The sequence below is a fragment of the Parambassis ranga genome, chromosome 15, assembly GCF_900634625.1.
Source record: "Parambassis ranga chromosome 15, fParRan2.1, whole genome shotgun sequence".
Classification (NCBI taxonomy): domain Eukaryota; kingdom Metazoa; phylum Chordata; class Actinopteri; family Ambassidae; genus Parambassis; species Parambassis ranga.
In genome coordinates, this window is record NC_041035.1 from 6,680,722 (window position 1) to 6,693,157 (window position 12,436).

General features: G+C 40.2%; 1 protein-coding gene across 2 annotated transcripts in view; it reads right to left on the reverse strand.

Annotated features, from left to right (window-relative positions):
• Nucleotides 1–113: 113 nt before the first annotated feature.
• Nucleotides 114–12,436, reverse strand: part of kcnq5a (potassium voltage-gated channel, KQT-like subfamily, member 5a) — a 68,694-nt gene continuing 56,371 nt past the window's right edge. For both annotated transcript variants that reach the window (XM_028423575.1, XM_028423574.1), the window contains 5 exons: nucleotides 9,875–10,116; nucleotides 8,646–8,754; nucleotides 6,189–6,320; nucleotides 3,764–3,890; nucleotides 114–3,639 (listed from right to left, as the gene is read on the reverse strand). In XM_028423575.1, coding sequence (XP_028279376.1) covers nucleotides 2,557–3,639; nucleotides 3,764–3,890; nucleotides 6,189–6,320; nucleotides 8,646–8,754; nucleotides 9,875–10,116 — 1,693 coding nt within the window. In that variant the 3' untranslated portion in view covers nucleotides 114–2,556. The remainder of the gene's footprint in view (nucleotides 3,640–3,763; nucleotides 3,891–6,188; nucleotides 6,321–8,645; nucleotides 8,755–9,874; nucleotides 10,117–12,436) is intronic.

Consider the following 12,436-nt stretch of genomic DNA (forward strand, 5'->3'; position numbering starts at 1 on the left):
GTACTTTATTAATGAATAACAAAATTATTTTTGCATTTATCATCATAATGTGCACTTTAATAAATTAATTTTAAAGAAATAATAATGTTAACATTATCAAGCTTTAAGGCCAGTTGTGTAATAAATTACTGTTCAAGCAGTAGAGAAATAGTATTATTAGCTATTGAAGCCATATAAAGTCTGTGGCTTAAGCTACATGACTTAAGTGAAGTGGATGCCCAACCCAAAATAAGTTTACCTTAATACCTCTGTGAAAAAGAAAAAAAATCTTTAGCAAGAAAGGCACCCTTAAGCAATATACAGACTGCACAAAAGAGCACGTTTCATGAGCGGAATAATCCACCTAATTCCCCTACTGGCTGGGAGTCCATGGGCTTTTGAGGTTGTTCAGTATGTTCATGCTTCAGCGTAACTGATAGTTTTGTTTGGCCTCTTTTCATATGCAGCAAAACTCAACCAACTACAACAAAGTTATTCCAATATTAAGCATTAAACTAACATGTCACATTTTCAGGCTCCTCAATCTCACCAGAAACATCTGTGCTTTTTATGACAATAATATCATCAAACAGAACAATTCCTGCATGGGTTACAGAACATATCAAAAATCTACAAGTGTTAACAGCTGTCATGTGTTAGAAATACCTGTTACAATTTACTACAGAACGTTAATTTGCTAAGCAATGCACTTACTCATGGGGAATATAACTTCATGTTGGATAAAGGATGTCATTAGCACATTAAAATACATTTTTAAGACTGCTGTGACTGCCTACAAAACCAAACTATGACGGCTGACATAGATTTGTGCATAATTCTCTTTTCAGCAGTCAACCTATTGACAAGCAGAACACAATCAATGAATATTGATTAAGATCAATCAACACACTATTTTCCCATTTTCAAAAAAGTCTCAAAATAAACATGAACTGAAATGTTTGAGTGATTCTTGAGCTTTTTAATTCCAAATGATTAAGTTGTTCTTGTTTATCTGTTATGGGGATATGCTGTATGAAGCTAAACAGTGTGGTGTGTGATTTTATAGGTGAATCCTTACAAGTGGTGATTGACAAATCAGTGGCGTAAGTAAAAGGTTAATGAGTTATGTTGTTCTTTGTGTGTGTGTGTGTGTATGTTTAAAGTGTTCAGAATCAGTTTTGGGTAAAAATAAAAAATTTGCATTTGCTCAAATGTCCAGCAGCCTCAATCAGTATTTATGTTCGTGGGGACACCAGCACCCGTTACAAAGAAAGGGTTTGTCAAAAAAAAGTGATCTATATAAGTGGCAATACAAATTTTAATTACATAAAATGAGAAAATAATATTGTTTGTGTGGCAGACTTTGCACATTTTTTCTTAAAGGTTTAGAGGACACATTATTTTAACATGCAGGACATTCAGGCCATCAGTACAGCTAAACATGCAGCATCTCATGCTTGGCTGAGAAGACCTGCTTAAAACAGAGATTCAGCAATCAGACCATTAACAGCCTCCTCACCAGGCTGCTATCCAAACCAAGCAGGAGGCCGTCCAGCACTTGTCTTAAGTGACTGCTGATAGGCCCTATTAGGTATGCTGTGTTCAAATTTACTGACAATTTGCTGACAGATGAAACTAAGCAACCACATCAACATTTTTTTAGCATTTGTGAAAAAATGAATTGATTGAGAAGCTTGTGGTCTGAATACATGCGGAGGGTTTGATCTTTGACTCTTGTTAAATAGTACAGTGGCTCCTGTCACACCATTAACTTCCTTTCATCAATGCAGTGATATGTATGACAGCATAAGTAAAAGATGACATTTTACATTGCCAAAGTGAGTGAGAGTGAGTGACTCCTCTTCTTCCAAGAAAGTCTGTAAATACAATCACTTAAAAAAGCAGTCATTAGTCTCAGCTCTTTGTCAGGTTGGCTCTTCATGGAGTGCGTGGAGGTTGCGGTTATGTTGTACTGTATGTCTGTGTATGTGCCTCCGCTCACAAACGTACTTTTTTAATTTTATTTTCTTCAAATCAGGTTCTTTGTTTGGAGTTTAGAACCAGACTCAGTGTAGACTTGCAGTAATTTAAAAGTAAGTTGACACTTCACACAGTTCTTCTTGAGATGAACCAAAGTGACACCTTGAAGCTACATACTCAGGTTTAAACATCACTTTTATCAGCATCCTATTTTTTTTTTGCAGTTAATGATATTGAATATTAAAAGTGTCACTTTTTTGTATAAATCCCATAAAATGACTTCCAGCTAAACTACATCTGTGTAATGAGTAATCTTTGTATATCTTGTCTTATATGCATATGGCCACTTGCATACACATTTATACATTCTTATATTATACACTATAGGCTGTAGTAATACATGTGATAAAATCTGTATGCAACTGGACATAATCATGTCAGACAAAATATAGAAGTATTGTCTGTCCATATACAAAGTGTTTAATGTACAATGTGCATCATAATCCATGAAGTGCCCTGTAAAAATACTTTAAAAAGTGGCTTCGCCCACCATGGTGTGCACATACAGAGAGTGTTTGTTTATCAGTGTGTGTGTGATTATGCCAACTGTATGTGTGAGGACTGGCTGAGAAACTCAGAGCTTCCCTTTGGGTGAGGTACAGGCTCCTCTGCAGTCTGTAAAAGGTCTGAGGGGCTGCTGTCAGGTCCCGGGGTCAGGAAGTTGAAATGTTCTGCTGTTGGCTTGCACTCCCTAATGAAGAGTTCTGTTCCGTCCCAGTTGCTGAGGTCACCATGGGCATTGCCACGTTCGCTACCATTGCTACTGCTGCTGTTGTTGAGTGCAGAAGAGAGGCCAGGGGCACGGTTGGACAAAGACTGGCTTATATTATGCACAGAGAGGGACTTCCCAAGATTGCCTCCCCAGTCTGAAGGTCTCCCTTCTGGGCCAGATGAGAGAAGCAGCAGAGGGTTAACCTCGAGGCTCATGTGTCTCCTCCAGGCCCCCTCTGATTTCAAGCCTGGCTTCTCCCGCAGCTGCACTCCTCCTTGGACTGTGCCTGCCTCACTGTAGCCCTCTTGGTTAACATCCACACTGCATCCCACAACAACAGAGGGGCCCAGGTTCCCATCATCTGCCGACACTCTGTCTGCCATGTCATCTGAGACAGGCTCGGTGGGACATCGAAGGTGAGAGGGGTGCACCGTGGGAGGCAACTGAAGAGTGAAACTCCCCGCTGATGGAGGTGGGGGCGGCAAATCTGGGAAGTGTGCTTTTTTGGAGGTACCATTAGGAGTGACCAAGGATGGGTAGGGGCTATCAGGGGGCAACAAGGGTGATGGTGAGAGTGAGGCCGTGGATGGGGGGTAGGATGGTGGAGCCGAGTCTGGAGGGACATCATCATCTGCGGGTGCCAGGATGAGGCGCAAGCCCCTTGGGTTGACACCGAGGGAACGATGAATACCTCTATTGTTGTCTCCTCCGCCTCCGACAGGATCCCCTCCCTGGGGTGAGGGTAGATCCCTGCCAATGATGGAGGGTGGGTAGTCTGAGTTGTGGCGCTGGTGGTTATCCAGCTCAAATAGCGGCAGGGAGGAGAGGGTGAGCGCTGAGGGGCCTTTTTGTAAGACTTGTCGATAAACATCCAGCAAAGAGTCCAACTTTGACTCAATGGAAGTTACCTAAGCACAAGAGAACACGGAGAGAGACAAAGAGAGAATAATGCTTCCAATACAGACTCAAAAATGCATGTAGAAAGGATTATGTTGATATTATTTTGGTCTTTCATTTTTTTTCCAAACACACCTGTCTCTCCACCTTACACACACGTCCCAACATACTCATGCCGTCCAGAGAGTCTCCATCAGGGTGCAGTTTGTCCCTCACTTTCTTATCCACAGGAATCTGGCCTTTTCCAAGAATCTGATCCACCCTGATACACATAAGACATACTGCTGTCAAAATAGTGACGTTTTAATATAAGTAGGCATCCGAGCTTCATTTCAGGTTACCCCAAGTCAGACAAAACCCTAAAGCAAAAGTAGAATGTTAACATTAGAGTTAGTAAAACGCACATCACACATGGCTAGAATGTGTAACTGCTGCTTATCCAGGGATTTTTACAAGCTTGAGATTGAATAATTTCATACCTAAAAAAACCCAAGCATAAGAGAAAACCACATTTTTCCAAGCCATAAAATATAAGAATGAAATCACAAATAAAAGATCAACATTGTGAAAAACAACAAAAGGTTAATATGGTGATAAAACAAAGAGTAAAACACATTTCATTTAAAAACAGAGAGATGCTTCATGCTGATTTGATCAATGAGAATCTGTTTCCAACACTGAAACAATGATGAATTAGTGAAGTTAATTTGCAGACCCTTACTTGCAAACTCACACCCCTCACTTTTTTCTGCCTTCACCCAAAATAAAGTGACTCCAAACACCTACAATAAAAATGTTGTATTTCCACCTTTGAGTAGTGCTGGATGGATGTATGCACACACATACAGGGTTAATTACTACCATGTGGATGGAGTTAAACACTTTAAACAATAAGAGCCATTGGTAAAAGCAGATATTATATGCCTTTTGTTTTTAAAACTATTGTCTTTGCATTTTTAATAGTGTGAACTCCAACCATCTGGTTCTGGAAGAAAGTTAAAATAATGATGGTTTGTAGTCGGACATTTTTTAGGGTTTGCAGGTCAAAGGTCATCAGAGCGCAAACTACAGGGAGTCTACTCTACTCTAAATGAAGTAAATTGAAAGTAACCCTGAGCCTGAGTGCTTCTTCGTGTTGTAATAATAGTGCAGGGCAGGAGAGGACATGTTCCTGGGTCGGCTACTTAGGCTGGGACCAGAGCCCGCTGCACTGGCCGGTCTGGAGAAAGGAGAAAGACTGGGTCAGATATCTCTCTCTCTCTCCCACACACACACACTCACACACACACACTTGAGTCTGAAGCACATGTGCACAAATGAACAAATCAGTCATCTACTCAAGGATGTTAAATAACAGCAGCATAGATACACACAGGATGGATAGGATGGAATGCATGTGGATGTGTGTAGCCAACAACTGACAGTAATATTTATAGACTTTGCTCCTGACTGTGCCATTTAAACCATCACAGCTAAAGTCTATCATCCATCTTATCCACACTGCAGGGTTGTGTGGCCTGTGTGTATCTATAAATTTCTCACTTCATACAATCACTCCAACACAGACAACAAGCACTATGTTATTCCCCCCAGAAAACTATTCACATGGCCGACAGCACTGCTATTCATTCTGTATTATAACACACAGTCATACCAAGAGCAACTCCTCTTAAAAAAATCCAATTAATGGCTGCATTGTAGTGCCCCTTGGTGCATCTCACATTTCTAGATTTCCATAATACATTCAAAATGGTATTATAAAAGTAGCTTGATTATAACAGTAATTCTTCTATAAGCCTTGAATTACTTTTTTTGTTTGTGCTAAAGTTATTTGAGCTGCTCAAGGAAGGACCTCCTTAATGGTGATGAAACATATTTTAATGAATAAACAACAACACTCCTGGGCCAAACGTAGGTGGTAGCCATTTTAATACACTTTTCTGTGACAACGTACCACATCTCAGTTTTATATATATATATATATATATAATAGTGTATTATATTATATATAGACTTTAGTGTGACAATCAATTGAATATACATAACATTTGGTTTAAATTAAGGACAATTATATTGTTAGATTTGGCTAATATTTGTTTCTTTGATAGATCCAAACTTTAATCTGAGATGCATGCTGTTTGGCCCAGGTATACCAGTTTGGTAAAGTTAGTAAAGGAGTAGTCAGGAAGGCAGGAAGATCAGGACGGGGTAGTTCTAACCCCAAAACAGACTGCTTCCTCCGGGCCTGGCTGTAATATAAATGCAGGGAGGGAGAGGAAAAGGTCTTGACACGGCTGCTCAAAGGCCTGGGAGGGGGGCCCACTACAGTGTCTAATCTGGGAAAGAGAGGGACACTTAGATGGAAACTGTCGAAATATTGGAAGAAACATCTGTGTGAACACCCACCTGTGTGTCTGGTACACATATGACTTTGCAAATAACATTATCAAAGCTGCAATACAGACAGAGGAGCTGACAATCTTGTAAACGAATGTATGGCATTTAGAAGCAGAAACAATGGTATTGCAGAGGTGTTTTGTGTATGTGTGTGCGTCCTGACCTGGTCTGAAGGCTCTTAATGCGACAGAGCATGTCCAGGTGTCCTGCAGAGTACTGCTCGATGACGTCCTTCACATCATATGGACGCAACGTCTCCTTAAACTTCTTTTTAGCTACGTGGAACTTCATGATCCTACAAGCACACGAGAGACACAGGCAGAGAACAATGAACGTGAAAATCAAGTTATGAAATAAGAGTGTAATTACTCTCATCCACCATAAGATGGCAGCAGCCACTTTAAGAAAATCCATGGAAGGCTCCTTGTTAAATGGCACTTGTTGAGTGTGTGTGTGTAATAAGAGATAACACAAAACTTCACATACTCAAAGGAATATCTAATGGAAAGCGATGGTTCCTGGTTCCATAACAACCAAAATGAATGACTCTGAAACTTGAGTGTAATTTTCTATCTCCCTCCCTCTTGGCGACGAGAGCCACTGCTGTGTGAATAATATTGATACAGGTAAAAGATCTATGTTCTTGGTTCATTTAGGTTCCCTGGTGGCTCCTGCTTGTTTCCAGTTGCCTGTTTTTCTCACTGTCTAAATGGAAACAACGGTGACAGATGACCCACTGTAACAACAGTCCCTACAGAGGAGGGGGCGTCCAGAGCTTCAACCCGACACCCTGGGAAAGCCTTGGGCTCTGGCTGCCCATGGAGGTGGCCTGCTGGGTGGGTAGAGTTGGGTGGGTTATGGGTGTGTGTGTGTGTGTGTGTGGGTGTATATGTGTATCCATGTCCTGCAGAGGAAGAGAGGGGCTGGTGATGGACAAAAGCAGGGAGATGTCTTTGCATATCAACCTGCAAATCAGAGAAGCTGATTCCAAAACGATTCCACTGGAAATTATTACATAACTGCCAACTATTTATAACTTCTTTAGTTTAAAGATTGTTTATGGACCCTGTAACTAAAATAAAGCTCCAATGCATCATGGCTATAGATTCAATGTGCACATACACTAAAGATTATTTAGGTCCATATAGGCAAGATCAGGACATGAGTACTATCAATAATTCCAATAGTAGTAATTTGCCAGTAGAAGTGGAGGGAGTAATACATTTTAAAGTGTGATAATTACCAGGAACAACTAACAATATTATTAGGAGAATTTAATTACTTCTAAATACAGTTAAACTGATAAATATGTTGTAAAGGGCTACAATCAAACAAAGATAGAAACACGTGGAGTTTTATTAACCTGCAGAAAATTATAGCCTAGAATTTGTTTTTGTTTTTTTTACCATCATGTGCATTATTCACAATGAGAAATATGGAGAGGGTGGGAAGAAGCAGTGGAGTGAGAGAATCTTTCGGCGCCACTTGAACAAACACTCGCTCACAGGGTGCCGGTGCCAGTGTAAGAGAAAGCAGGGTCGGCTCAAAACAAACACACACACATTCATTCATTCATTCATGCAAGCACAAAACAATGCAACACAACACAAAATCCCCCAGGCAAAAATCTCCCAAACCCAGGAGCAGATCGTAGATAGATAAAGGAAAGAAAGATGTAGCAAAGAGGAAAGAAAAACAGAGAAAGCAGTGCTTCAGGGCTCCAATCATGTGAAGCCCATGCTTTCCCCACGCTGTGCTTCAAATGCAGCGGAGAGAAGAACCGATTTGATATACAGACTTGTGTGTGAGAATGAAACCAATGGCATTGCTATCTTTCATGCAATGGTTACATTGATTTGCCACTGAAGTCTGGCAGGCTGAACAGCTCATTATGGTTTTGATCAATGGATCATAAACAGAAAGATGTAGGAGCAATTGATCTGTACAGAACTTAACTTCAATAGCTAACCAATCACAAATACAGGGGGCAGCTCAGTCATGACTCAACTGGTAACTGTCAGCTTCAAGGAGCTGTCATTGTACTTTTAAAATCAATGTACACTAATGAGGGAAAAAGCCCTAAAAGAGGAGATAATCATGCAATCAATGCAATATTCTCTATCAACCACCACCAACTATCTCTGATAACCATCTCACATTTCAGCATGGTTGTCATAAAAGGGAGATACTTAAAGTTTAAGTTTGGTGTCTTTATTAATATAATTCCGCTGTTAATGACTGCTGTAACTCACCTTAATGTTATATTTATTAAGGCTTAAAATTCAGATGTGGCTACCTCACCTTCACTTTTTCTTTACCTTTCTCTTCCTTTTTTATGCCACATGCTACCTGGAAGATAGCACTGCTGAAATGTCAAAGGTATTATCATCTAACTCTCAAAAAAGCAATGATTTTCCAAAGTACTGAACAAAAACAAAAGCACTATGCAAAATGTCAGACCTGACTGAAGGCAGCACTAATCTATAGCTTCAGAAAGATTTATTTTGTGCGTTATGTCATTTCCTCGTCTGTGTGTTCTGGGACAAAAGGTGAGAAACTTCTATGGAAGTAACTTTTTCAATGTTTTTTTTTCTGAAGTGTAACAGCAGCTGGAGCTTACCTGACAGCTCTGATGACAGCTTTGAGGGGAGCTGATAGATCCTCCACTGTAACATCACAATGGCAGCCTCTCTCATCGAAAGAATCCTCTGTGGTCATGCCCGTGTCCACTGAGAAAGACAGAGCATTGTTTCATCAATAAACGCAGCTCCCGTGGAAAATCGTTTCCAGTCTTAAAACATATAAAAAACACTCTGCACATAGCGAGCCTTGATGGCAGTCTCCAAGAATGTCTCAAACTGATACTATTTTGGCTTTTAAAAGGTGAAAATTTATGTTCTGCTTGGATGGGATATCTAGGAATGGGCAGGGTTTTGCCAGCTCAGCTGTATATGGTGAGAAAATAGCATATATATCTTTAATACTGCCAATATTTACAAGAATGGAAGATATAGACAGAGAGATAGGAAGAAAAAAAGAGAGGAGGGAGACAGAAAAATGATATAGTGTGTATAAATGAGAACCAATGATGCAAGGTAATAGGAGGAGAAACACTGGTGCTATTGAAGCAGTGTATTACATCTGTTGGCATGTTGTAGAAAACAGTGCATGAAATAGTATGTATACATACATACCACTGTTAACACAAACCTTTATTTAAATGTAGCCTCACCCAGTCCAGTAGGACAGAGGCCTGCTTTCATATTCAAGGTATGTTTGCTGCAGGAATGACATTAATTTCTCCTTTGCCTGGAATTTTGGACGCAAGTGTATTCAGCTCAGTGTCACGTTTTCTGTTCCAAACTATTTGGCTCCACAGTGCCAATAAATCTATAATCCATCATGCCAGGCTTCAAGCTATGCGCTGACGAATACACATCTTTTCTTCTAATCAGTTTCCAAGGACATCCCATCAGGGTGAAAACTGTTTTAACATAACACTGATCTTTTGTAAACCTAACCAAGTGAAAATGACAGAAAACCCCCACAGGGGAATCAAACTTAGAGCTCTTGGGTCTTTGTACCTGCTTGTCACAAATGTAAGAGACTTTTTCATGCAGCCAACTATTCCTCATTCTGATGTCAGACTATGTTATTATTATATTCTGTATGAGTTTGTCCCAGCTGTGTTTTTGACTGTTTGACATCTAATTGTATCAAATGAAAATATTTTAACAGACTCTGAATCATCCTTCTCTGAAAACCTTCTTCACTAGAATAAAAAAGGACTCACTGTGAAACTTGATCAAGCATTGGCTGCACAACAAATCTATGTTATTAAAGGCTCACCATCAGGTGCAGCAGTGCGAGTCTGGCTCTTCAGCCTCAGCGATGGCCTAAACCTGGTCCGATCGTTGAAGCTCCAGCTCTTCTGCACTTTGGCAGGGCTCCCACCGATCAGCTCGGCACTGCCCACCACTTCATTGCCGGGGGAGCAGCGCTGGCGGTCGTTGATGGACGTCTGCCTGCTCTTCATGCTCTGACCACGAGGACTCGCCATCCGGACCCGCTCCTTAAAACTCAACTTCTGACTGCAAGGAGGGAGGAAAGAGAGGAAAGAGAACAAAGCAGGGAAAAGGATAGGAGAAGATGAAAGAGATGATAAAAGATGTGAGGGAAAAGTAAAAGGAAATTGGGGATAGAAAGTTAAAGATAAGGTGACAGAGAAGGAGTGCGTGTGACAAAGGTTGGGGTTCATAGAGAGACACAAGAGGAGAGAAAAAAGGATACTGTCAACACTTATTTCCCTCAGAGAGTGAGAAGAGTTCAGAGCGCAGACACAGGGCAGAGTTCTGTCTTTTCCTTTAGACCAAACATCATCCATCCAACTGTCATGCCCAAAACACCATAACAGAGCCAGCCCGCCCGCCAAGCCACCACAACGAGTGCTGGATCCTCACCAGATCAGCTGTAATCTAATGATGTGCTCCCTTTCTAAAGCAAAGTTAATGAGATTTTTAAAGGTGATATGCTCAGCATGCTAACATTAATACATCATCACTACATTCATTTTATGTCTAGATTAAACAAATGACACCAATAATGAGAACAGCCACTAATGACCTAAAGATGGTGAGTACAGTCTTTGGATGCTTTTTTTTTAGAGAATTTGATGCCAAATTTCAAACTTATACATTATGCATCTTACTATAAATTCTTAAACTTATAACTCTACAACAATGATAAAACAATTGCCTTTTTACATAGACGTGCAGATGTTTGGTGGTGGGGGTGCTGAAATTTCGATATCAATGGGACTCACTGCAGAGTGACTAATATGTAGCTATAGGGCAGATAGACCAGCATGCAATGCAGCATACAAATGACAGCGAGAGAGATGCAGGGGCCTGACATGGGCCACAGACCTTTTTTATTTTCCCCTCACCCAAATTAATCAGTCAGTTAGAACAGAATTCTATTTTTCATTATTGAAGGTTTACACTCCCTAAAATGTAAAGACTCTTCAGAATCTTTACTTGTGGAGGAGTCACTGTGCAGCATAATACAGAGTGGCCATTTTCAGTTCTGAAACTTTAAAGGAGTGGATATGGTGAGTACGTCTCATGTCTTTTCATTTCTGGTAGCTGAAAATGAAAAGAGAAGCTAAAGCAGGGAGCATGCAGTAAAATAACTTTAATGTGAATATGGCAGACTGTGCGTTTGTTGTTGGGGGATCATTTAAGATAAGAAAAGATACAAAGTTCAGCTCCAAGAATTGCTCATTTTATTTCATTCCTTCATTCATTCCTTGAGACCTTTTTATCTTCATGAATAAAAGATCCATTCTATAAAAATCCTCACACTGTTTACCAAAACATTTTAGTCTAGAAATCAATGAACTCTAAAATAGAATGAAATACAAGATCTTCAAGAGCTGGACTCAGAAATGGGTTCAAGGAAGGATAAAGGAAGAATAAAGAGGCAAAAAGAATTCAAAACGTAGAAAATAAAGGGGAATGTTACATTATCACTTATTTGTACAGCTCACATTGCCTAAATTGTTTTTGTTTTTTTTTATTACAAATTGACAAGAAGCATTGTCTAATGTTCTGGTCTTTATATTTTAGTTCCAATATGCAATGTCTACATTTACACTCTTTTAGCGGAATTCCCCTTTAATTTGCAACACACTAACAAAGTCTTGTTTGCGTTCGACAGGCAGCAGGCAGCAGTAGTCATCTCAGACCTTCATGGGATAAAAAGAAGAGAGGAAGGAATTGAGAAGGACATTAAGTTGTTTTGTTTTCTTTGCTCTCCTCCATGCTATTAGTCAGTCATTCCTACAGGTTACTGGGGTGAGAGGATGCTGGGTAATACTATAGGTACCTCCTATATTTCCGAGAATACCTTCTGAAGAGCTTCCCATTACTTAGACCCTTACTAAAGCAAAGGAGGGAGAGATGGATGGAGGAGGGAATTGAGAAAACAGGAGGAAGGAGATTAAAAGTGAGGTTCAGGATGGAGAAGTTCGCTGCTGTACAGTAAACACTCACAGAAGGTCAGGGCGACATATTTTAAGGATGAGAATGGGTGAAACATGTACCCACCTGAACATCACTTATGTCGGGATGACAATCTTATATTCGCCAGCAGCAATTTGCTTTCAGCACTTCCCCAATAACTCTGACAAAACTCAGTGTTTATTTTTGGCTCATAAATCATGCAGGTCCGTTCTGAATCAACTCTTACAAACACCCACAGCAGGTATTTTATATGTGATTGTTCTGAATGAATTTCCTGATTATACCTGTTGATGTGTCTGTATAATCAGCCAGTATTCACATTCAGTTTGCTTTGAGTGAAGTTTGTGTGTGGTGTGTTGTTGGAGCCATACAACAGTCCCAAACAAAC